The sequence below is a fragment of the Heteronotia binoei genome, chromosome 8, assembly GCF_032191835.1.
Source record: "Heteronotia binoei isolate CCM8104 ecotype False Entrance Well chromosome 8, APGP_CSIRO_Hbin_v1, whole genome shotgun sequence".
In the NCBI taxonomy this organism is placed as follows: domain Eukaryota; kingdom Metazoa; phylum Chordata; class Lepidosauria; order Squamata; family Gekkonidae; genus Heteronotia; species Heteronotia binoei.
Genome location: NC_083230.1, coordinates 34279608 through 34306829, shown reverse-complemented (window position 1 = coordinate 34306829; position 27222 = coordinate 34279608). Strand labels below are relative to the sequence as shown.

The 27222-nt window shown below is 42.2% G+C and overlaps 2 protein-coding genes and 1 non-coding gene across 10 annotated transcripts in view; 1 reads left to right on the top strand and 2 right to left on the bottom strand.

The window, feature by feature from the left end:
- The window catches only part of DOCK4 (dedicator of cytokinesis 4), a 434871-nt gene extending 414226 nt beyond the window's left edge, over window positions 1–20645 (bottom strand). For all 8 annotated transcript variants that reach the window (XM_060244887.1, XM_060244888.1, XM_060244891.1 and 5 more), the window contains exon 1: window positions 20369–20645. In XM_060244887.1, the coding sequence (XP_060100870.1) occupies window positions 20369–20405 (37 nt within the window). In that variant the 5' untranslated portion in view covers window positions 20406–20645. The remainder of the gene's footprint in view (window positions 1–20368) is intronic.
- Window positions 20646–20765: 120 nt separating this feature from the next.
- The window catches only part of ZNF277 (zinc finger protein 277), a 75049-nt gene continuing 68592 nt past the window's right edge, over window positions 20766–27222 (top strand). The window contains exon 1 of the mRNA XM_060244885.1: window positions 20766–20891. Coding sequence (XP_060100868.1) covers window positions 20852–20891 — 40 coding nt within the window. The 5' untranslated portion in view covers window positions 20766–20851. The remainder of the gene's footprint in view (window positions 20892–27222) is intronic.
- On the bottom strand, window positions 21578–21644 carry TRNAT-AGU (transfer RNA threonine (anticodon AGU)). Its single transcript has one exon. It is a non-coding gene; the product is annotated as a tRNA-Thr (tRNA).

Genomic DNA, 27222 nt, shown 5'->3' with positions numbered 1-27222 from the left:
GCAATGCTCTGGTTTTTGGATAAAACTCTTATGGTTTGTGGGAAATTTTACCATAGAGTTTTGCCCCAGAACCAGAGCACTACCATGATGATGTCACTTCTGCATGACATCAGCACCTCACGGAACTCTGCCTCAACTCCCAGAAACTCCCTCCCGCTCTGGCATGACCTGGCAATCATAGCTTACATGCATGTTGCCTTGATTAACTATTTACATAAGCAAAGGAATATTCCAACTGGAGACAGTTCTCATGGCAATGCCTTACCATGCTGAAGAGATTCCTACCCTGGGCCAGTGGCTACACTCAAAGTCTTAATCACTATTCTTTATCAGTTAACCCCCAGAGAGTTCCAAGCTTTGTGACTAGGTTTTCTACCTTGACAACTGTGTTTAATAGGTGTGCCATATCCAGTGGTCCCTCTAAGCTGAGTTAGTGTGAGCTAGCTCAGTTTTTTAGCATCCAGTTCACACATTTTTGTCTTAGCACAGGAAAAATGGCCCCAGAACAAATTAATTTATGCAGTAGCTCACAACTTTCATGCCAGTAGCGCACAAAGTAGAGTTTTTGCTCACAAGATGCCACAGTTTAGAGGACGTATCCAAATTTTCGCCATTATTTGGATTGGTCAAAAAGGATCACAGAGATTCTTAACCCTTCAAATATCACTTTTTATAAACTTCAAATAATTTTCACAGCCACTAGCTTCCAACCTGTGCCAACAGCCATGTTAACAGGTCATTACACCTGAAAACCTGTTGTTCAGTGCCTGCATCCCTGTTAAGCCCCAGCAATGGAGAACCTTCCTTGCTATGTTTAGTGCTTCCCTCTTCTATTGAGAGCCTAAGTCTAAAAGTCTTGTGGCAATGTTAGCCAACTTTGACAAGGGTCCAGCAACAGAGAACATTTTTCTTCTAGCTGATGCATGTCACATGTATGGCTTCATTGTTTGCATTTGGCTGCTATAAAAAACTGAGCTAAAGCTGTGCTTGTGGCCTAAATTGTTGCGGCCTCATTTGTACTTGGGGGGCAGGCTTTTTGTTCCATGTTAATTTTCATTTAATTGCTTTTATTGTTCTCACCAACTCTTTATTTTATGTACTTTTAATTTAACTGAAGGCTTTACAGCCTTATTTATTTATTTATTTGGGATTTGTATCCCGCCCTTCCCACAAGTGGCTCAGGGCGGCTTCCAACAACAAATCAACATAAATTTAACAATTTTAAATATAAAACAATTAAATAATTAACATTTAAACATTAAAACCAGTAACATTTCACTTCATAAAACAATACAGCTTAAAACCAATAACATGTCATTTTATATAAACAGATGGCTGGCCAGTTACGTCAAGTTTTATCCCAGCTAGGTGTAGGCTAGCCGGAAGAGGGTCGTCTTACAGGCCCTGCGGAATTGAGCCAAGTTCCGCAGGGCCCTCACCTCTTCCGGCAGCTGATTCCACCAAGTGGGGGCCATAACGGAGAAAGCCCTTTCTCGGGTGACTTTCAAGCGGGCTTCTTTTGGCCCGGGGATAGAGAGGAGATTTTGTGTTCCTGACCTCAGTGCTCTCTGGGGAACATGTGGGGAGAGACGGTCCTTCAGGTAGGCAGGTCCCAGGCCATATAGGGCTTTAAAGGTAATAACCAGCACCTTGTACCGGACTCAGTACATCACTGGAAGCCAGTGCAGAGTCCGAAGACCCGGCCGAATGTGTCCCCACTTTGGGAGACCCAATAACAGCCGGGCCGCGGCATTCTGCACCAGCTGCAGTTTCCGAGTCCGGGACAGGGGCAGCCCCATGTAGAGGGCATTGCAGTAGTCCAACCTCGAGGTGACCGTAGCATGGATCACTGTTGCTAGGTCGTCACGCTCCAGGAAGGGGGCCAGCTGCCTTGCCCGCCTAAGATGAAAAAATGCGGACTTGGCAGCGGCTGCTATCTGAGCCTCCATCTTTAAGGAAGGCTCCAACAGCACCCCCAAGCTCCTGACTCTGTCCGCCGCCATCAGCGGCGCACCGTCAAAAGCTGGCAGGGGGATCCCCCCTCCCGGGCCGCGGCGACCCAAGCAAAGGACCTCTGTCTTCGTTGGATTTAGCTTCAGCCCACTCAGTCTGAGCCACTCAGCCACGGCCCGTAATGCCCGGTCAAGATTTTCCGGGGCGCAGACCGGCCGGCTGTCCATTAGTAGATAGAGCTGGGTGTCATCAGCATACTGGTGACACCCCAGCCCATACCTTCGGGCAATCTGGGCAAGAGGCCACATGTAGATATTGAATAACATCAGGGTGAGAACCGCCCCCTGGGGCACACCACAATCAAGTGTGCGCCTCTGGGATAGCTCCCCCCCTATTGCGACCTTTTGTCCCCGACCTTCCAGGAAAGAGGAAAGCCACTGTAAGGCCAACCCCTGAATCCCCGCATCGGCGAGGCGGCACGTCAGTAGCCGATGGTCGACCGTGTCGAACGCCGCCGACAGGTCTAGCAACATCAGCACCGCCGAGCCACCCCGATCCAGATGCCGTTGAAGGTCATCTACTAGGGCAACCAACACTGTCTCCGTCCCGTGTCCCGGGCGAAAGCCGGACTGAAATGGGTCAAGGATGGAAGCGTCCTCCAGGAAAGTCTGTAATTGCATCACCACTGCCCTCTCAATAAGTTTACCCAAAAAGGGCAAATTTGAAACCTTTGGCCACATGGAGTAAATTTTATTATTACTAAGGTAAAAACCAGATTTCTCATAATGCTCCACTAACTACTAATTTTTTAACACCTAGTATTATCATTCATCTTCAGTAGCAATCAGCACAGTAATGTGCCACAGCAAATGATTAACACTAACATCATAAGAAGAGAACTGCTGGATTGCTCAAGTGCTTCAACTAGTCCAGAATCCTCACATGGTGGCTAATCAATTTCATGGGAGGGCAAAGTTGCTAATACGGGGCATAAAAGCCAAGTTCTTCTCCAACATTGCCTACTAGCATTGATATTCAGAAGTTTACTGCCTCTAAATACAGAGATGCCCTTTAGTCAGCATGACTTACAGCCACTGATGGACTGATCTTTCAGGAACCTATAAGGGCCCTGCGGGATTTGTCGACGTTCCGCAGGGCCTGTAAGACTGAACTGTTTAAACAGGCTTTTGTGGTTGATTGAAAATGGGCTGCCACCGGACATCCTACAGAATGCTGGCGATCATAGTCAGAAGTCAATACCGCCTAGATCGGACTAAGACAGCGCTAATAGTTTTAAAATTGATAAGTAAATTATGGTTTTATATGTTTTATTGAATTGATTGTTTTTATGATGTTGTAAGCCGCCCTGAGTCCGCTTGCGGAGAGGGTGGGATATAAATGTAAAGTAATAAATAAATAAATAAATATAATAAATAAATTCTCTTTAAAATCATCTTTGCTCATGGCTATCTATGTCCACTGGCAGTAAATTTCGCTAGATCACTTATTATTGAACAGAGTATTTATTTTTGTCCCTCTTGAATCTATTTGCCCACTGACTTCATTGGCTGCCCAAACAATGGACGAGAACACATCATCCTCTGCAAGCCAATTCTTACTCAGTTCCACATCTTCCTCCAAGTCTGTACCCAAGGATTAAGCCCGTTCAGCGAATAACCACTCACCAGAAAACAGAAAGGAGTTCCCAAGGTACTAAAAAATTACACAAAAGAACTAACACAGAAAAAGGGCCTTTTATTGATGTAGGATCTCTTATCAGGAGCAGTTCTGCCAACTCTCTCCATGGATGGGTTGCAAATATTTCTCTGGGTAGCTTATTGGTTACTTAAAGCACTATCAAATTTTTAATCAAGGTATGGTAAAAACCATTACCTATAGTTCCACAAGGCAAGCCCTGTATGTGCAAATGCAAGACAGAGATTCCCTCTGAATTTTATGTGTAGCCCACCAGCAGTATTTAAGTACAAGGTGGGGATGGATTTGGGGTAGGCACTCTCCTGCACAGGTTGTACTCATTTATGTCAGATGCCAGGATTCTATAAATCTGAGGCAAAAGCTTGTTTTAGAAGATCAAGATCTCACTATTATTTTGATAGTGAAGACTGGACCTTCCACAGGAAACAATTAGCTTGCTGTTAACACACTTTGGAAAGGGACTTTGTGCTGAGCGCTGGCAGGGACTGGGGTGGGGTACAAAAAACTACTGTATTTCCTGTAGACAGATCCAGGTGGGCAGCCTTGTTGGTCTAAAGCAGTAGAACAAAGCAGGAGTCAAGTAGCATTTTTAAGATCAACAAACATGTCCCAGTAACAAGACCCAGGCCTATTAGCAATAGATTAACAGACATTCTGACATTCTGACATGTTACTGTTTTATTGGTTTCCTACACCCAGATCAAAGGTTTTCTGAATTTGTTAACATTACTATTCTGCCATTGGATTTTAACTTTGTACTACTTTGGATTTCAAACCCCATGAGCTATATGTAACTCTGCTTACTGTACCTCATTCCTTGTCTGAAGAAGTATGCATGCATGTGAAAGCTCACAATAAAAGTCTGTTGGTCTTAAAGATGCTACTTGATTCCTGCTTTGTTCTACTGTATTTCCTGTTATAAGCAAAAATGAATACCTAGACTGTGGCCAAGTAGCTAAGTGGATAAAATGGCTACCTTTAGTGATGCCCTAGGCTTCTCTGACTAACACAGCTTTATTACAGCTACTTGCCTTTTTAAAACACACACTAGGAATAATGTATATATCACAGCAAATTTAAATTCAGCTGAAATTTCAGGATAGAAATAAGTTAATACATGACAAGTTAAACACAAACACTGAGAAGAACCATGCATGGTACATGTGCTTTCATTATAATATTGCAATACACATTTCACAATAATGCAAGTTCTCATTTGCCACGGCATTGTTCACAAAGGCCTTTTGTTATTTTATTTAGAATACGAATGGCACATTTACACTCTCTCTGTTTCCTAAATAAAAATGCCTGCCAATCCACTAATCTCGCTAAACAGCAACCTTGGGAGACTGTAAACTCAAATACATTACAAGCCAAAATGCAATCAAATGTGGCTATACCACAATGAGGCAGTAAGAGCAGGTTTTATATCCCCAAGACTACTCCTGTTTTGTCAGCTGTTTTACAATAGACAGCTGTACACACACACACCATATATATCACCATAGATGACAACATGGCACTGAAAAGGTGTGCACCAGAGTTCCAAAATGCATACTTAATAACAGATTCTTGTTATCACCACTGGCATGTAGTACTGACTATAAACTAATAATAATTTGAAGACTGTTTCACAGCTGCACGTTCATTGCATGGCAACTGCAACTCTGAGTAATGACTTCCATGTCTGAGTGAACCACTGCAGATCTAACACCAAAGGCAGCACCTTCCCATAGGGTAGATCTACAAAGCTGCTTGAAGAGCTGCTTCTCAAATTGTGATGGTATCTTTTTGCCTAGCTGCTATTGGAAACATGTCCCATGCCACCTTATATTACCATACACTATAACAGTAGAATACTGGGATCTCAATTTTACTGCATTTTGATATACATACATAATGTCACAGAAGTGAGTACACCCCCCCACATTTTGTAAATATTTAAGTATATCTTTTCATGTGACAACACTGAAGAAATGACACTTGGCTACAATGTAAAGTAGTGAGTCTACAGCTTGTATTACAGTGTAAATGCGCTGTCCCTTCAAAATTACACAACACGCAGTCATTAATGTCAAAACTGCTGGCAACAAAAGTGAGTACACCCCGAGGTGATAATGCCCAAATGGGGCCCAAAGTGTCAATATTTTGTGTGGCCATCATTATTTTCCAGCACTGCCTTAACCCTCTTGGGTATAGAGTTCAATGAAGGAACCATGAATGCCAACATGTACTGTGACATACTGAAGCAGAGCATGATCCCCTCCCTTCGGAGACTGGGCTGCAGGGCAGTATTTCAACATAACGACCCCAAAACGACCACTGCCTTGCTAAAGAAGCTGAGGGTAAAGGTGATGGACTGGCCAAGCATGTCTCCAGACCTAAACCCCATTGAGCATCTGTGGGGCATCCTGAAATGGAAGGTGAAGGTGTGCAAGGTCTCTAACATCCATGAGCTATGGGATGTCGTCATGAAGGAGTGGAAGAGGACTCCAGTGGCAATCTGTGAAGCTCTGGTGAACTCTATGCCCAAGAGAGTTAAGGCAGTCACCATTGTTTCACACAGGGCTTATTTATTTTAGTTGGCTTATATTCTGCCCTTTCCTGCAAGTGGGCTCAGGGTGGAGAACAACATAAATTAAACAACAGTTAACACTTACAGATTAAAACCATACAGAACAATAAAACCATAAAACAATAATATACACTGTGGGCGGCAATTTCAGTTGGGCACACTCGACATATCAGTACAGCTATAAGCCCAAAAAATACAATAATAGGATGATAATAATAGGGATAACAACCCAGCAAGGGAGGCCAAAGCAGATAGAATATGGGCTTTTTGTAGAAAAAGCCCAGCAGGAACTCATTTGCAATATTAGACCACACCCCCTGACACCAAGCTAGCCAGAACTGTGTTCCTCTATGTTCCTGCTCAAAAAAAGCCCTGGTGGACACCATAATGTCTAGTTTGGCTTGTAGGCATTCTGTTAAAGACTGTGTAGATGAGACCAAATTGCCCAGCCCTAGGATGATCATGTCAGAGCTTGGATTATAAACAGGGCTGGCTACAGTTAGCAATTGGACAGGAGACCACCAAGAAAGACTGGGGTTCCTATGCAGAGGAAGGCAATGCTTCTGATGATCGTTTTCCTGAAAACCTCATGGTCCTGTGGCTGCCATAAGTCAGTTACAACTTGATGTCACAATATTATGATATGAAATCAAAAATACACTCAGACATTGTTTTGCATAGCTTTTGCATAACATTTCAAAAGGTTTACAGTGCTAATTCTGGAGAAGAGAAAGTTACCTGACATTTCAAGCAGGTCATATGGGTGAACTTGAGATTACCCTTTGAGAATATTGATTCTTTTCCCCCTGCTTTCACCTTTATCTGATCACTAACTTCTTAGAGATAAAAAGGAGTCTTCCAGCAACTTAAAGTGACATGGATTACATAACCCATTTATTACATATATGAGGAACGTCCTTGGCTGATTGTATACATACAGGTATAGAGGGGGAAATTTTTAATTGTTGAGTCAAAAGATTACAAAACAGATACAAAGCACCACATTCAAATGCCTAACACGTGGACCATTCACAGCCCCAGTAACTGGTCACAACCAGGGCTTTTTTGTAGCAGGAACTCCTTTGCATTTTAGACCACACACACCTGATGTAGCCAATCAGGGGTGTGAGCTTACAGGGCCTACTGTAAGCTCCAGGAGGACTGACTACGTCATGCTACCAAAAAAGCTCTGGTCACAACAATATGTTCCTAAATTTGCTAAACCAGTTCATCACCAGTAGTGGGTGAAGAATTCTTGGGTCTCAATTTAAGTCCTAACAAAATAGAATAAATCAAACTTCCCAATAAGTTTTAGTTCAGAATTTCCATGCCAGAGTAACATGTTTGAACTTGGTTGGTTAAATAATGGTGGTTTCAGGTCAGAAGCAGAGGGTCAAGAAGATCCCATGGATTACATTGGAACAATGCTGAATAGAATTACACTGCAAATCTGCAATCCTATGTTCCCTTACCTGGAAGTAAACCCATGAAGGAACTTGCTTCCAAGCAGAAGAGTAGACAGTGACAGTTTTCGCACACAGCTCACCTCGCAGTCACAATCCTGTTCCCTCCGCATCATCCGGTGGGATTTTCCACCACCTGTGCCGGAGTTACATGAAGTGCCGCAGCTTTGGCGTAGCAAATGTAAACTGGGTTTTAGCGGTTTACGTTTGCTACGCAAAAGCTGCGGCACTTCCTGTAACTTCGGCGCAGATGGTGGGAAATCTGACCAGACGCTGCGGAGGTAACAGGATTGTGACTGTGAGGTGAGCTGTGTGCGAAAACGGTAAGTGTGAAATGACTGCTGTACCAATGTGCTTGTGTAACTGTGAGCCCACTAGAGGGAGTTAAAGAATTGGGGCATTCCTTACAAGGAAAAAAAGGTGCAGTTATCCCTGAGGGACTGGAGGGCCTGAAGCTGCAAGGAGAAGCACTCTCGCCATTAAAGCCCTCCTTTCTATAAAACGACATGTTAATATTTTAGGGATACCAGGAACTCCTGTAAAGAAAAGAGGACATCCCAAAGCAGAGCACAGCTGCAAGCTGGTACATCTTCAAAGGACTGGCTAGATAGAAGTTAGAAAGACTGAGGCCCTGGTCTGCTCAAATACAACAGGACTGAATTGTTACATGTTGATTGTTGTTGTAGATGCTTAACTAATGTTCCAAATATGGTGCTAGCTTATTGTTATTTTCATAAATGCAAGTGTCACAAGGTGGGATCACACTGTCATAGACGTGAACTCTCTCAGTTCTTTAATTAAAAAAAATATTTAACATTGCTCCTTGAATTAAATAGGTTATACAAGCAGTTACAGTACAGCAAAAGCAAAATCTAGAGGACTTTTACATTATAAATAGTTTTCAGCATCTCTCTCTCTCCTCACACCCACAAATTTAGTGAGGTCACGTTAAGAAGAATTTGCCCCTCCACTCAGATCTGGATTGAAAATGGTTGTGATTTTTCTGACAACAATAAAACCTCTTTATTACTTTCATACCAATAGATATTAAAATTTCCACAGAGGCCATGACAAAAATGTGACATCTCTTGCTTTAAATCATCATCCAATCACTATTTATCCAGAGCTATTATTTTTCAGTTAACAGTTATTGAATGCATCTGGTGTTGTGACGGCTCGAAAGCAAATGTAGCATTGTGGTCTTGAAATATTTTCCCTACACATTCCTTGCTCCCTCTGTCCTCCTGTCATTACTCATTACACAGTCCAAGCAAAGTGACCATCCTGAACTGTGACTACCATGTGCTCTTACTGGGAAAAGTCTGAAGGGTTAAGTCTACTATTGTCAAGGATTTCCCTTAAACTGTTTGACCTTTATATTAAAGCACACTATTGTTATCTCAAACACCCCAACCACTGCTTATCTTAAACACCTGTGGGGCCTAATCCTTACTAGTACTCCTCAAATTGGGCAGCATCTCCTATATTCCTTCTTCAGAGAGAAACCTTGGCAAATTTTAAGCTACGAGGAGTTTGGAACACAGAACCAAGAGATCATTCAAAGCATGGCAACATCCTAAACATCAGGGCAGGCTTACCAAATAAATATGCTATTTACTAAAGCAGAAATATTGCATGTTTTTCTCCAGAGATTGTACAGCTGTCAAGCTTGCCAGATGTGAGGCCAACTCTAACACTAGGATAGCAGCATGGGACCAATTGAGTATGTGGCAGGAAAAGGAAGACCCACCTGTGCTAAAAAAAAAAATCCCGACTGCTAAGTGACTTCGTCTGCCAAGTCTGCTGTTCCTCTTGGCATGTATGTACAGAAAGGAAAAGAGGCACAGCATTCTTGCTCTCAACACACACAATACCAGAAGGTCCTTCCATAATAGGAGCAAAAACAGCAGCTCTATGCAAGGCATTGCAACTTTTATTTTGTGGGGCCAGAGGCTATTACAATTAGGAGAAACAGTAGTTCTATAAGGTAAAGGTAGTCCCCTGTGCAAGCACTAGTCGTTTCCGACTCTGGGGTGACGTTGCTTTCACGTTTTCACAGCAGACTTTACGGGGTGGTTTGCCGTTGCCTTTCCCAGACATCTACACTTTTCCCCCAGCAAGCTGTGTACTCATTTTACCGATCTCGGAAGGATGGAAGGTTGAGTAAACCTGGAGCCAGCTACCTGAACCAGCTTCCGCTGGTATCGAACTCAGGTCATGAAGAAAGGGCTCTGACTGCAGTACTGCAGCTTTACCACTCTGATTAAGAACGCCTTAATCAGAAGTCAGGGCTTGATAACTCACAGGCTGAAGACCACTGCTCTGGTTAACATATCCATTGTGCATCTAAGGGTAAAACTACAGGCATGCTTCACTGAGGCCTAAGTGGGGATGTGGCCCAGGTATCAAGCCCACTACCATAATAACCATCTACATCATTTGTGATACAGTCTACCTTATCTCAGAAATCAAGCAGAATTTTTGTCTTGCATGACCCATTACAGTGGAACACAATCAGGGAGGGAATACTGTTGCCAATTTGCCCTGCCTTCACAGGGATGATGCTTGGGTCCAACGGCTCTTGCAAAACTCTGTGGAATAGAACTGTACAAATGACAATTTAATTACGGTACTGAAATATATAGAAGAAATATTGAAAAACCATGTTTAGAATACAGCAGCCTTGATGCTAATTGTGCAAACTCAGGCCTGTAGTGTCTACCCACAAGGTAGCATCTTCCTATGAAGGAAAATACTCTTGATGAAAGAGCAGCCTTTAGCTCTAAAAGAGTAGGAAATAACCTTGTTGCATAACCTGACTATTGTGTCATCAGATCTGTAGGCCATATTGCCATGGGGAGCAGGCTTTGGAGTGGAAGTCCAGGGCCTCAGCCAACAGGTTTAAATGTGGTACTCAAAAGCAGACTGTAACTAAGGAGAGCCCTCTCAACATTACTCATTCTGAGTAAACATGCATAGAGCCATGCATCTATCTGTGGCATGAGACAAGACAAGTTTGCTGAACATTCTTCTGTGCTTCATATCTGAAGAATACCATTTAAAGGTTCTCCCCATGAGACCATGAAATCCAAAGTTTAAAATTACCCAACTGCATGAAATTAGACATGTATATAGGCACGATATTGCAGCTGATGACACAGACTACTGCCCATAAAAGTTTAACCCATCTTACCTTTGCTACTATTTAAACATCCACAAGATTTTTATTTTTCCCTTTACATTTCTTCCAAATGGAATCCTATGCATGTTTAATCCAAACAATCCCACCTTATCAAGTGGAATGCGAAGGACTGCAAGATGTTCATTCCTATGCCATGCAAAACTAATACCAGAGTTCTCATTTGTAGCAGCAGGTCAACTACTCTTTCTTTTCCCCTCCACTTGCCATAGCCAGCCACTCCCACCTGATAAGGGGATGGGTATTATACTATTGGCACTAGATCAGGGCCATCACAATAAATGCCAAAGGCAGCTGGAAGCAAAATGTTTTGATCATGCAAAAAAAAAACCCTCAGAAAATGTGATGCTTAATTTTATTTTAAAGCTATGGAAATCACAGAACCGTATCAACACATCAGGATATTGATTGGGTGATCTCTCTGTGCACTCACTAAATCAGACTCATTCCAGAAATGAATATTTTTCTAGTAAGGAAATCAGTTCCATATCAGGATATAAAAATGCATGCCCCAGCAGCATATCAGCATAGGAATGCTGTGAAATACTATCAATTAGTGCAGTTTGTAGTAACCCCTAATTGTTCCTGGGAGAGAAGGAATTCACACCACCAGCCTTAGAGCTCAGAAACCACATTCTGTTCCCAAAGGCATAGAAAGAAGCCCATCATTCATCATTAAAACAGGGAGTGGAAGAGGAAACCTTATACAGCCTTTTGCAGCCCACTGAATACTAATGAACTTTACTGAAATAAACATTTTGATTAATGAAATTTCCTGAGCATACTAAGGCACAGCTCTAAATAGGGTTTTTTTCTATAGCTATCCCCATATGAGTACCTGGCTATCCCATGGTTTGACAGCTCAGTGGACAGAAAGCACTACTATTTTCCCAGTGTGTGCAAAATGGGTTAGATTAATGGCTACTCAGGGTCAAATATAAAATTCAAGGTCAACCACCCAACCTGTATAGATTTTTTTTCTAAACATTTTCAGAAATTGAAGGGCAAAGCGGATACTATGGCACTTCTTGGCCTCTCTTTTTCTACTTCCACCTTGTCACTGCAGAACCATCTTCTGATTGCCAGTCATATGAGGCCAGAACAGAGAATTTCTGGCTATCAGCACCTCAAACAACTGACAGCCAGCAGATCTCAACATACTGCGGTAAAGCCTTGCGGAGAAAGAAGCCCAGACTCACTCAATATTAGTCAATAAAACTATTAATCAATATCTGGGATGGACAGGGCTTTAGAAAGTTAAACTAGACTATCATTGTTGGATCTGAAAAAGTGAGCTCTAACTCATGCAACCTTAGGCCTGAGTAAATTTTGTTAGTCTTTGGGGTGCCACTGGACTCCAGTTTTATTTTGTTGTTTGACTGTATCACATATTATTACAAGTGGGAGAAACAAAATTGACTCAAAGTAAGAACCGCGGTCCACCTAGATTCTTTCATACAGTCTTTGTTGGATCACCGTAAGTCATTAATGTACTTTTAATTGGACTCTGAACAGAGCTGAACAGAGAACATATCACTTCGGGTCATCTGAATTCCTATTTTCATGAGTCACAGTCAAGAAATTAATCACAGCCTGACAAAAACTTAAACCAGCCATCTTACCACGTATAAACTAAAGCCTGTCTGTTTCTGACACATAAATTAGTCTGTCCCCAACACACAAAAGCATATCAGCAGCTCGGAGATTATACTGAAATTTGCCTTCTGCTGCAAAAGAACAAAAGACTACAATAAACTCTGCCATCATGAGTCATGGAACTGATCTTCACAAACACATCTGCAAAGCATTCTGATTACCCCAGGACAGTGCAGCAGTGGAGATGGACCCCTGCATCTGCTCGTTTAATAACAAGATAAAAAAATATGGACTGTGCCACAGTGGTAATAGTGCAGATTTCTGCATCCAAGTTCTGTTGTGAACAGTTGCAAGGAAAGCTGTAAAAAAATTAACCACTGTTCTGTCCTAAAACAACACAACCCTGCAAGGCTTTCTGAATACAGCTAATGACCCAGATAACCTGTGATAAAGTGCTCTATATGAAACTGACCACACTCCTGCTTTCAGGCCAGGGTTGGAATGAGTATAAAATCAGCTCTGGAAGGTGTATTAATAAAATTGAAGCTTGCTTTCCCCCACATTAGCTAGTTGACTTACATGTTTCTTTGCCCACTGTGAGAGCCACGGATGACCCTTAAATGTCACTGTTTCCCAGGGGAAAACAATACTGCAGTCCCATTCATTATTCCTGGAAACACTCATCAATGGATAACATTCAGGGAGGGCAGATGGCAAGTTATGATCTCCTATCAGTATTTATCTTGACTATCTGTGTCCATCTCACTGCTTCAACACCCCCCAAGAAGTTATTGTTAGAACTTGTGCCAAAAGGGAAAAATAAGCTTCCTTTTATATTTGGAAAGATTTCCAGCACTAATTTTACATTTGTTTTTACTACTGCAGTCGCTGCTCTTAGAGTACAAGATTGCGCCTGCCCTCCGTAGATACTGTGTCAAAAAGATTTAGTGAATGTTCAAATTCAGTTGCAGAGTCTAGTTTCCCTCCATACCAAATGTCCAAGCAGTTCCTTTGTCAATAAACTACACTGGTTTACTTGGCAAAAAGTCTTGAGTGATATATTCATTGCTAGGTCCTGAAGTGTGAGGAAGAAGAAATGCACATCAATATTTCTACAGCAGGGCAGAGTAGCTACATTTTCCTTACTTGATATATTAACTGAAGATGCTGATTCTGGCAACAGGAGGAGCATGTATATTTATTCAAAGCAGCAAGCACAAACCAATCACAATTCCACCTGACTGGGTAGCATCAAAGCAGTAGAACAGGACATGACATTCTCGCTTGTGGTTTCTCATTTCGTAGGCTTTATTTCCTTGTTAAAATGGTGATACATAAATTTAATAGGAAACTCTTTTTGCCTAATGAAACTGTACAAGTAAAGGATGCTGTGGTATCAGCTCTCTTTCATACAATATGCAAAAATGGAATTTCTACACAGTTCCAGTGAATAAAGAGCCTGTAGATCTTTCCTCCCTCCACCTGCAGCAAACAAGTTAGCCTTGGTATGCTGATTAGGATTGCCAAATCGGTAAAATGAGTACCCAGCTTGCTGGGGGGGAAAGTGTAGATGACTGGGCAAAGCAATGGCAAATCACCCTGTAAAAAAGTCTGCCATGAAAACGTTGTGAAAGCAATGTCACCCCAGAGTCGAAAATGACTGGTGTTTGCACAGGGGGACTACCTTTAGAGGATGGGTTGACAGAATTGTCAGATCCAGGTTTGGAGACAGCTAGAAATTTGAGGATGGGGAAGACAGGAACCTTAGTGGGATACAATGCCATAGAGTCTACCTTCAGAAGCATCCATTTTCTCCAAAGGAACTGATCTCTGTAGTCTGCAGATGAGCTGTAATTCCAGGGGATCCCCAGGCCCCACCTGGAGGCTGGTATCCCTAGGATCTTCCTTTAAACCAGGCAATTATATAGCTGCCTACAATCAAAGCCAAACTCCCGACCACTCTAGTACATGATACGGGAAGTGGTACCTACCACCCCATACCAGGAGATACTACACCACCAAAAGATTGTTCAGTTTAAACAAAATGCAACTAACTTGGTTACTATTTCATTAACCCTTTCAGGAAAAACCTGTAGTATACAACCACATACACTAATATTCATCTTTTATTGTCCTGAGTCCTCATTGTGGAATAAATATTTTATTTTGTGTAATTAAATAATTAATAGTGCAATCAAGCACAGAGCATGTAATGAAGCCCAAATGGGGTAACTGTGTATATCCATGTGCAAGGAGGTTTTATCCATGAGGAAGAATCCAACAATACGGAATCAAGCCTTTGGTCCACTGAGTCCAATGCTGTCTCAATGCCTATGAGCTCTTCAAGGCTTCAAGGTAGTTCCTTGCTGTACAGCAGAAACGCAGAAATATACTATGTCCAAACAACAGTTCAATCACCTTTTCAATGTTTAGATTCATAACTTAAAAACTATTTAGGTATGGTTCAAAAATTTAGCACTCCTCCATCTTTGAAAAGGAAATAACTTCTGCATGTTGCTTCATAAATCTGTGTAGCTGGAACATATTGCTACATCTATCTACAGTTCATGGGTGGCCAAAACGTATCTGATGTTATTAAGTGATTTCTGGTCAGCATAGCTGCTAGAAATGAAGCCAACTGATCAAAGCCACCAAGTATTACACCATCTTTCAGTTTGCAAAAATATATTATAAGGATTGTGTACAGCACATAATAGACAATACAATAATGATAGAGGCTGGCGGTGCTAGGGCCTTTTAAAGTAACAGAAAACCCCAAAGGGCCAAAAAAAAACCCCATCTCCAAATGAAAAGATATACGGTAAGTCCAAACTTGGAAATAGTCCAACTGAAATTTACAAGGTGGGTGCTCCTGAGGAGTGTAGCTTCAACGCAACCGCTTTCTTAAAAAGACGTCTCTCTAGATTTTGGTGACTTTTCAATTCTTTCTTCAGTTTGATGGTTTAATTATTTAGGAACTCTGTTCTACATTCTCTAATCACAGCATTAAGCTTCTCATTTCAGTGTGAAAATTGGGCTCTATGTTTATTTCCTGCTTTTCCTCCCAACAGGGACCCAAGGCAGCTCTTAGCTTCTTTGGGTGCCCCCACTTTCTGAAGGTAAATTAGTGGCAACCCAAATGAGACTCTTCAATGTCATGGCACCAAAATTATGGAACTCCCTTCCCAGGATATTAGCCTGTCCCATTTTATCACTGTCTTTCACCCGTGTGTGATGACTGTCATTTGGCTGGAGTTCACTCAATGATTCTCCTCCACTTCCTTCTTGTTCTTTATACATATGCTTTAGCTCTGCTTTTCAAGTGGTTTGATGATGTATTTTTATTAAGCTGTTTTAAATGGTTAACCTCCATCATGACCCTGATTGGGCAAAGATGCGCAACATAAACTATAAATAATAAAATATTTATTCCTTCTTTTACCCTTACAACAACCCTTGAAATAGTCCTAAAAGCCAGGAATTGGCATAACCAAGTCCATTCTATTAACTGGGTTTCTGCCTGTGTGGATGGCAATCAGCATTTACCAACTGAAAATCCGATGTGCGTGAACAGCTTACTATAGTTTCACACACATTGCTGCTAGGAAAAAAAAAATATCCCAGTTTAGAACTGGTGCTTTCTCCACAGCTAACTTGCAATGTGCAGACGTAATACATTCATATGCATACCCATTTGGGATTCCCACATACATGCACATAGGTGTAAAAAGATGTGTGTGTATAAGTGAATTATGTCCTCTTGTTTACTGTGAGAAACACTAGTGTAACACAATGCTCATGATGTGTGAAAATGCCCTTTACAACTGAGTTGTTATCTATAATATTTACCTAAGAATTTGGACAATTCCATTCCTTTTCCAATTCCTAATTTTGTCAGCTGTTTAGTAGAATTCTTCTTATTGCTTAGTTAGAAGTTACAGATAAGTTTACCATATTTGGGTACATTTTGCAATAAATTCCTACTTGATAAATGGTTGCCTGCATTCATGTGCTGTCTAAAATATGCTAAATTGCTAACTAAACTAGTGCCAAAGTTTTGACACTTTTTTTTTGTCAGAAAGGTGTAGGCCAAACTGGAAGGTGGCTGGTTTGTTATAAATATTAGATCAAAATATTTAATATCTATCACAACATAAAACTATGTCTATGTAGACAAGGTATTCCAGTTTTACTGAACAGGGAAATCAGCCCATCACAGTTACTTTTTGAAGGTAAATCAGAAGCTATCAGTTTTGATACTTGACTCTCCTTTAATTCAAGCCAGCATCTATTTAATTTGTAAACACTGTAACAAACTGGGATAACCACTTCTAATCAAATTTCAACCTCCAGAGTAGCTAATTTGAAAGTGGATTTTTGCATAGTCTGCTGATGAGCCTACCTTTATACCAAGAAACACGTCCTCTGAACCTTCTGAGATCATGGTCTTGAACTGAATATCATCTGACTAAATCTGGGATAAATAACTGAGAGAATGGCATCCTGAAATGAACAATTAAAAAGGCTGTTATACCTAGGCAGAATTTGGAGCAGCTAATATGATCTTGTTTTGATGTGTAAAATTCTTTTTTTTTTTTATGAGTTTGGGGGTAGGGAGCAAAGTATGGTCCATAGCTTCACCTGATGACATGGTTCTTACTCAGAAGAGACAGACGGGGAGAAACAGTAGGTTTTGTTGTGTAAAGTGAAGGGGAAGGAAGGCAGGAAATAGTCCCTGAACCACATACTGCCTCCTTATGGATTAAAGGATTAAGTTGTTCTTTGTTAAAAGTTATGAGAGGCTCATTGGTCTATGACTATTTTGCCAAATGGAAGTATTATCTCCAAATTCCTTACACTTCAGTTGATTCTTCAATTGATTCACTAACACAGATTGTGCTTGCTGTTTTAAAATAATTACAAGTGGCAAGTGCCATCCCTATTTTCACCCACAATCAGCCAGTGAGGTGTGATGCTTACAGAATTAGACTAAGAGGCTGGAGTTCAAATCCCCACACTGCAATTAAGTTCACTGGGTAACCTTTAACCAGACTCTGCCAAATTTACCAGTCTAGGAAATCTTGCACAACCTCCAAGAAGTTCAGGACAGTGAACACAGTTTCCCTTTTCCCATGATATCCTCACAACCACCCTATAGAATAAATTAGGCTAAAAGAGAGTGCACAACCCAAGGTTTTTCAGCGAGCATCACAGCTGAGTAAAAATCTGAACCAAAGTCTTGCAGGTTCTGGTCTGATAGCCTAACCTCACTGGCCCTCACAGGGTTCTTGAGGATAAAATTAAGGAAGGCAGCCTGAACTCCTTGAAAGAAGGGTGGGATAAAAGATGTACTAGATAAATAGTTCAAAGGCCATCTGGAAAAGTTTTTAATACAGACTGGAAGGTGACCAAACCACATCTTCTGGGGCAGGAAGTTCCACAGTCTGGAGACAAAAATGGAAAATAAGTTGCCTGTCTGGTTACTGTATTCACAATGGGGTTTTCAAAGAGCTTTTCTGACAAAAATAATACAACAAATCAAAAAATGATTTGACTGCAAACCCATTCATAAGACCATAAATGTGTTCTGCTCCAACAGCAACAACAGGTTTATGCATACAGGAGGAACCATGGCTCAGTGGCAGAGTATCTGCTTCGCCACTCAGATTCAGTGTTCAGCAATCCCCAGTTTAAAGGATAAATTGGAGTCCCTGGACTGCTGCCACCTGCCAGAACAGACAACACCAATCCTGACAAATGGTGTAAAGCAGCTTCATGTGCTCATTTGAAGCACAGTATTTAAGAAAACCCACAAAACAGAACCAATGTTTAGAACAGTAAAGGGCACAGTTAGAGGCTTACATTTCTCCCCCTCTCAGATCTCACTGAGGTTACAAGAAAAATAACTTAATTTCCCAGTCCCACTTCTTCCATAACACAGGCAGCACTTGGGAGATACTCTGGGACACAACTGTCAGAGCTCAGGACAAAGTTAACTAGATAGAGCCACTTCTAAACTCTAGATTACTGTTCAGCAGTCACATGCTGGTCATTCAAAATGAAATTGCACTCCTCTCCCCAATAAAAAAGCAGCAATTGCACTGGTCTTTGTTTAATGAAGATGAACTTCAGTTAGAAAAAAGCCATTTCTTTCAAAGTTCTTTTTTTGTAAAGCAAGCTAGCTTTAACACTTGTCTGGTAATATCCCACATGCCATTCCAGGAAATACCAGAGTAGCTTTTAATCCATGTACATAACTCTCTCTCTCTGTATACACATACACAGGCTTGCTCTGTATACACATACACAGGCCAAAAGGCCAACAGGAGGACTAATCAATATCTAGCAACTCAGCTGTGACTGGGTGCATAAAGAAGTCAAGAAAATGAATCCCATCAATGATCACTATAATTTAACATTTAGGCCAGAGAGCAGCATCTGGGACCAATTCCAAATGGGGCAGTCACAGAGAACAGGGTCTTGGCTCCCCAGCTAATTGTTAAACACAGAGAGATCACACACACATATACAAGTCTTTACATTCCAGTTGTATTTTTCTGTTACATCCACAACTCAATGGACAGGCATAGCTTGGATACAGAAACACCCTGGATACACCACGACCATCACTTGCAAAGCCACTCAGAATAGTAGCTATTGTGACAAACTCAGCAGCAAGTATTAATGATGTCTTAGGTGGGGTCCAAAACAATATACATGCTTTGCTCTGCACCCCAACCCCAAAGCAGAGAGGAAAAGCAAGATCCAAGTGGCAACTGCTTTCCAGATACCAAGACACACACTACAGATATTTATTCCAGTTAAAAGGAAAGACAGCTGTTTAAATGGAAGACTGGTTAAAACTGCCAAAAATAACAGTCCAAAGTGATCAAAAGACAGAAGAAAATAAGAGCTGTTGAATTGGGGAGAGGAAAATGAAGAGAAAAATCAGAAGAAATGAGACATTCTGTTGTTAGGAGGTGGGGGTGAAACGAGAGATGAAAAACTACACACAGATCAGTCAACATCTAACGTCCTTTGTTGTTCACCTTTTGTGTAGACTGTAGAGGATGGAAGAGGCTTTTCCTCCTCCCAAAAACAAGATGGTAAGTTCTCTAACTGATCATACATCATCCTGTCTTTTTTCTTGTGCAATCCAGACACTTTTGTAGTCCATTAGACCCGAGAACAAAAATATCACTACTAGAACTGGGTTACTATCCACATTAAAAAAACCAAAAAACACACACACACACATTTAACTGTAAATTGGCCTGCCTCACAGTTTACATGAAAGATGGCAGCAGTTCAACCTGCATGTCAGTTCTTTGGCAAAATACACATTTAAAAGGAAATTCATACATCTTGAGGTTTGCTTAGCCTGGCCGCTTTTAAGACGTTTCAGTGGACTGAAGGACCTTGGAGGGATGCTCTTGAATTGGAAAAGGAGTCTGTAACACAATAGGCAAAGACGACGCACATCGCTTTTCAACAATTAACAGGGATCCAATTCCTTTCCTTTAAAAAAAAAAGGAACTTTTCCGCTCTTTTCTTTTCTTTCCACATTCAGAGTACCAAGCGACACCCCAACGGCACCTCTTGGGGATGAGGGGGAAGGGGGTGGTTACTGAACGAAGAAGACTGTTATTACCACCACCACTTAAAAAAAAAACAACCACAGTATCAACTTGAAAAGTAATTAGGAAAATGCAGTTGTCTTTAATATGGAAGGTGGGGACCAACAAGCATGCAAGTTATACGTCGGTGGCAATTTTCACTGCTCCCCCCCCCCCCTCCTCACACCCCAGAGGAGGGCAGAAGGGGCACCCAAGTAGACAGAAGCCCCCGCAAGGCGCTAGCACTCACCCACGCCATATTTCTCGTGCTCCGTCGGAATCCACATGCTCAAGAGCGCAGCTCAAGATCCCCCTTTTCACCTTCAAGCAAGAGCAAAGGCGCTGCACCTCCTCCTCGCCTCAGCAGCGGCTCCCGACCAACACCACTTGCTACTCAGCGGCAAGCGCTACAGCCGCTCCCGCTCGCTGCGCGAGGCTCAGCTTCGCTCCTCAAGCTCCAGCGGAGAAGTCATTGTTCTGATTGACTGAGCTCCGTTCACGCTTCGGGACAATCACCATTAGCACCACCCCCCCTCCACACCCCCTTAGGCATCCCGGTGCGCGGCGGGAAATGTAGTCTTCGACACACCTTCAGGCTCTTACTGCTGGCGGAAGCGCCGACAGAACAAAAGATTGCCCGCCTCTGTACCCGACATGCTTTGCGCCGCCTGTTGGTAAAGAGCCTCCTTGCTCCTTTTTGGCCTAGGCGTTGACAATAGTAATATTTGGAGGCATGGCTGCTTCTCAGTGCGGGGAGAAGAAGAGGGAAAATGGTGAGTTTTGACAGCTTTTTGTTTCGGTAAAGAGTCTTATGTCACGTAACCCGATCTTGTGACCCTAACTTAGACGTAGCGCCTTCATGAAGATAGATCCTGGTGGGTAGCCGTGCTGGTCTGAAACAGCAGGACAAATTATGGGTCCAGTGGTGCTCCTGAACTCAAACTTTGTTTTCTAAGATGAAGATCGGGCTACGTGACATAAGTCTCTTTACCGCCTCTATATCCGACATCACTACTGGAACTGGGTTACTATCCACATTAAAAAAAAAGAAAAAACCCCAAATCTATCAAACTTTGTTTTAGACGTAATGCCTAAGGGTTCAAATCATGGTTTGAGGAAAATTGCAATCTTTAATTTTAAGCACGTCTGGTGTTTTCTAAGACCAAACTTTTTCTCCAACCAATTGTTTTCAAGTTATAACTACTTTAAAAAAGTAAATCATGATGAGTAGTTTTAAAGGAAAAATGCCGCTTTACTTTTTCCTTACCGCCCTGGTTTTCAGTTATCAGCTCTGGACTTATTGTAGAAACATTAAGTATGTATGTATGAACATATGAAGCTGCCTTATACTGAATCAGACCCTTGGTCCATCAAAGCCAGTATTGTCTTCTCAGACTGGCAGCGGCTCTCCAGGGTCTCAAGCTGAGGATTTTCACACCTATTTGCCTGGACCCTTTTTTGGAGATGCCAGGGATTGAACCTGGGACCTTCTGCTTACTAAGCAAATGCTCTACCACTGAGCCACCGTCCCTCTGTTTACATGCATATAAACAGAGATACACATGTATAGTTACAAAATTGAGTTGTAATACATTTCTAAAAGGTAAAAGTATTTTTTATTCAAACAGTAGTAATATTGTCAGAGTTAGAGGTTTAGCAGCAAGCTGTGCTTGAACAGCACAATCCTGAACAGAGGACACCGTTCTAAATCTGTTTAAGAAGCGAGTCTTACCTGGGATTGTACTGTAAGGCACTTGAACATAATTGTTTTTTAAAAAACCCCAACTTTTTAGTAAAGAAAGGACATTTCTGTAATCTAGAGGTGAAACTCTTACTTGAAGTTAATGCAAAAACTTGTGAAGCTTGTTGCCTCTAGAAAAAGTGGAATTAGTGAACACAGATCAAGAAAGGATTCATATTTCGCACACTTTCTGCCTTAAAAGAAACCTAGTGACTGCCTTTATCCTTGGTAGTTCACAATAATAAAAACAATCAATTTGTTGCTCAGTCACACAGTCGAGTCCGACTCTTTGCGACCCCATGGACAAAGTCACGCCAGGCCCTCCTGTCTTCCACCATCCTCCAAAGTCTGCTCAAATTCGTGTTTGTTACATCAGTAACACTGTCCAGCCATCTCATTTTTTGCCATCCCCTTCTTCTTTTGCCTTCTGTCTTTCCCAGCATCAGGGTCTTCTCCAGGGAGTGCTCCCTTCTCATTTGGTGGCCAAAGTATTTGAGCTTCAGCTTCAGCATCTAACCTTCCAGGGAACAGTCTGGGTTGATTTCCCTTAGGACTGACTGATTTGATCTTCTTGCAGTCCAAGGGACTCTCAAGATTCTTCTCCAGCACCACAGCTCAAAAGCATCTATTCTTCTGCGCTCAGCCTTCCTTGTGGTCCAGCTCTCACAGCCATACATTACTGCTGGGAATACCATCACTTTGACTACGGACTTTCGTTGGCAGGGTGATGTCTCTACTTTTTATTATACTGCCCAGGTTCACCATAGCTGCCCTCCCAAGGAACAAACGTCTTTTGATTTCATGGCTATAGTCACCATCTGCAGTGATCTTGGTTCTCAGAAATGTGAAGTCTGTCACTACTTCCACGTCTTCCCCTTCTATCTGCCAAGGTGTGATGGGGCCGGATGCCATGATCTAAGTTTTTTTGATGTTCAGTTTCAAACCTACTTTTGTGCTCTCCTCTTTCACCCTTTTTTAGGTCCTCTTCACTTTCTGCCATTAGAGTGCTATCATCTGCATATCTGAGGTTGTTGATGTTTTTCCCGGCAATCTTAATTCCGGCTTGTGCTTCAGGCCAGCATTTCACATGATGTACTCTGCATATAAATTAAGTAAGCAAGGTGACGATATACATCCTTGTCGAACTCCTTCTCCTATTCTAAACCAATCAGTTGTTCCATATCCCATTCTGACCGTTGCTTCTTGACCCTTATACAGGTTTCTCAGGAGACATGTGAGGAGGTCTGGTACTCTTATCTCTTTAAGGACTTGCCACAGTTTGTTGTGATGCACACAAAGGCTTTAGTGTAGTCAATGAAACAGTAATAGATGTTTTTCTGATACTCCCATGTTTTCTCCATAATTCAGTGAATGTTGGCAATTTGATCTCTAGTTCCTCGACCTCTCCGAAACCCAGCTTGAACTTCTGGTAGTTCCCGATCGACATACTGCTGAAGCCTAGCTTGTAGGATCTTTAACATGACCTTGCTGGCATGTGAAATGAGTGCAATGGTGTGATAGTTTGAACATTCTTTGGCATTACCCTTCTTTGGGATTGGAATATAAACTGACCTTTTCCAATCCTGTGGCCACTGTTGCGTATTCCAAATTTGTTGACATAATGTGTGCATCACTTTAACAACATCATCTTTTAGGACTTTAAATAGCTCAACTGGGATGCTGCCATCTCCGCTCGCTTTGTTGTTAGTAATGCTTTCTAAGGCCCATTTGACTTCATAGTCCAGGATGTCTGGTTCAAGATCAGCGACTTCACTGTCATGGTTGTCAAGGACATTGAGATCCTTCTTGTATAATTCTTCTGTGTATTCTTACCACCTCTTCCTGATCTCTTCTGCTTCTGTTAGATCCCTATCGTTTTTGTCCTTTATCATGGCCATCTTTGCACGAAACATTCCCTTGATTTCTCTAATTTTCTTGTCCTTCCCATTCTGTTATTTTCTTCTATTGCTTTGCATTGCTCCTTTAGGAAGGCCTCTTTATTGCTCCTTGCTGTTCTCTGGAAATCTGTATTCAGTTGGGTGAATCTTTCCTTTTCACTTTTGCCTTTCACTTTCCTTCTTTCCTCAGCTATTTGTAAAGCCTCATCAGACAGCCACTTTGCTTTCTTGCATTTCTTTTTCTTTGGGATGGTGCTGATTGCTGCCTTCTGTACTATGTCACGAACCTCCATCCATAGTTCTTCAGGCACTCTGTCTATCAACTCTAGTTCCTTAAAGCTATTCTTCACCTCCACTGTATATTCATAAGTGATGTGATCAAGGTCAAACCTGAATGGCCTAATGGCTTCCCCAGTTTTCTGATTTTTGCAATGAGTAGCTCATGATCTGAGTCGCAGTCAGCTCCAGGTCTTGTTTTTGTTGACTGTAAGGAGCTTCTCCATCTTTGACTGCAGAGTATATAATCAATCTGATTTCTGTGTTGCCCATCAGGTGATGTCCACATGTAGAGTCACCTTTTCGGTTGTTGGAAGAGGGTGTTTGCTATGACCAGTTCGTTCTCTTGACAAAACTCTATTAGCCTTTGCCCGGCTTCATTTTGTTCTCCAAGACCAAAGTTGTCAGTTGTTCCGGTTATCTTTAGACTTCCTACTTTGACATTCCAGTCCCCTATGATGAGGAGGACATCTTTTTTTGGTGTTAATTCTAGAAGGTGTTGTAGATCTTCATAGAACTGATCCACTTCAGCATCAGTGGTTGGGGCATAGGCTTGGATTACTGTGATATTGAATGGTTTGTCTTGGATATGGACTGAGATCATTCCGTCATTTTTGAGATTGTATCCCATTCCTGCCTTCCTCACTCTCTTGTTAACTATAAAGCCCACACCATTTCTTTTAAGGGACTCTTGTCCACAATAATAGATGTAGTGATCTGCTGGGTTAAATTCACCCGTTCCTGTCCATTTTAGTTCACTGATTCCCAAGATGTCGATGTTCAGTCTTGCCTTCTCTTGTTTGACTACATCCAGATTACCTTTATTCATAGATGTTACATTCCACGTTCCAATGCAGTATTGTTCTTGGCAACATCGAACTTTCCTTGCACCATCAGACACATCCACAGCTGTGCGTTCTTTCGGCTTTGGCCCAGCCACTTCACTCTTTCTGTGGTTGCTTGGACTTGCCCTCCGCTCTTCCCCAATAACATATTGGGCACCTTCTGACCTGAGGGGCTCATCTTCCAGCACCATATCTTTTAGCCTTTTGTTACTGTCCTTGGGGTTTTCTTGACAAGGATACTGGACTGGTTTGCCATTTCCTTCTCCAGTGGCTCACATTTTGTCTGGGTTCTCAGCTGTGGCCTGTCCATCTTGGGTGGCCCTGCATGGCATAGCCCACAGCCTCACTGAACCGCGCAAGCCCTCTTGCCACGTCAATTGAAGCCCTGTGAGAAATTGTAGGAGGGGAAAATAATTGAGACATCCTGTCACATCAACCATCTCCCACTCCAACATATTATAATCTCAGACTCAGGGGCTTGTTCAGCCTTATATCCCCCCTTTCCCCTTATCAGAGGCTGGGGCTAGCAGGTCAGACTCTTGGTCGCAGTATTTGGAGAGGAAGGGGATTAAACTCCCCCTGTGTCCTTTCTCTCCCACATTGGGCCTCTCCACTATCTAGTAGACAAATCCAAAGCAGCTTTACCTTGGCCTTATGCTGCCTGACCTTCTAAAGGAGTCACGAGACTTGATGATTTCCAAGAGACTTCAGACATGAATGTTGTTTCATCCCAGCATAGAAAATTTGCCCAGCCATATTCTGAGCCAGCTAGCAACAGGCTCAGCTATTAGACATGGGTCTTTAAAGGCGTTATGCAGCTTTGCTGGTGTTTTGATCCCTGTTGCTGCCTAGGGTTATCTAACAGTGGCAGAACTGTGTTACTAGACCCACTGGGGGTATGGACTTGCCCCCCCCCCCGGCCACAGAACTGGTAGACTTCCCAACCACTAACATTTCTTACAGTGATACTCACCCCGCTCTCAACACTGCATCTCTGTAATTCATTTAGGGTGTATTTTTCCTTTGGAAAACATTTTGCTCATCCTTCTGATGAAAAGTATTGAAAGAAAGGTTTACAGTTTGTCCCCAGAGGTCCAGTTTCTCCATAGAAATGGCTGAAGGGGGAGGCCTTGTAGAATTAACTAGACTAGCTTGAACTAGGAAGAGCTGGATTCCATTTCTTGTTTGGCCACAAAGCTCACTGGATAACTTCAGGCAAGTCACTCATCTATGTCCCAGTCTACATGATGCATTTTATGTATGATCATTATGGGGGCCTGCAACCATACAACAGTTGCGAGTTCCCTATGAGAACTCTGTTCTCAGGGACCAGTTAGCTCATGACCACAGAGTGCGAGGACAAGGGAATCCTGTCTTCCCTCACACGATTTTCCCAACCTAAAATGGCCTGAAGGTGTAATTTGCATGGCTGGGGGGCTGTGTAACTGAATTCCCTCCACATAAGAAATAACTCCCCTGGTGCTGTTTCATGTAGGGAAAATGGTGTGGGAAGCAGTAAGTCCCTCCTTCCTCTTCCCCAAGCTGTGGTGCTGATCCAGATCAGCCCTCTTTGGCACTTTAGGATTGGGGTCATGACTTTCCGCAGGTACTGGTGCCTTGCTGGCAGTCTTTGTTGGGATCGTGTGCTGATTGTAACTGTAACATGTAATCTAACCTACCTGAAAGCTGAAATGGTGTATCTGAATTAAGGAGTGTCACAACTAAATTCAGGTGTAGTCCATAGGGTACAAGGTACCTTACAAAGTGGTTGTAAGGATTACAGAGATCATAATTATTTATTTCCAGGGCTTTTTTTCCTAGAAAAAGCCCAGCAGGAACTCATTTGCATATTAGGCCACACCCCTGATGTCACCATTCTTTCACACTTTTTTTTTTTTTTAGAAAAAGCCCAGCAGAAACTCATTCACTTATTAAGGCACACCCCTGATGCCAAGCCATCTGGAACTGCATTCCTGCTTTTTAAAAAGGCCCTTTTATTTCATTTTTGCCCTGCCTTCTTTCTCATTGCGCCCCAAAGTGGCTTATGTTTTCCACTCCTACTTTTTATCTCCACAACATTCCTTTTAGTTAAGTTAGGCTACAAGTATGGGACTGGTCCGAGGTCATGCAACGAGTTTCCATAACAGTGTAGGGATTGAACTTGGTCTCCCAGATAGTAGCCCAACACTTTAACCACTACACCACATTGAAACGCATATCTAGTAAGCATGCTGATAATCTGAAAGTGCTCAGTCGGTGGTAACTGTGATCATGATGAAGGAAGTATCCACAGCGCTTATCCAGTTGTGGCGTTTTCACCCTTATCAGAGCTATATCTCTGTTC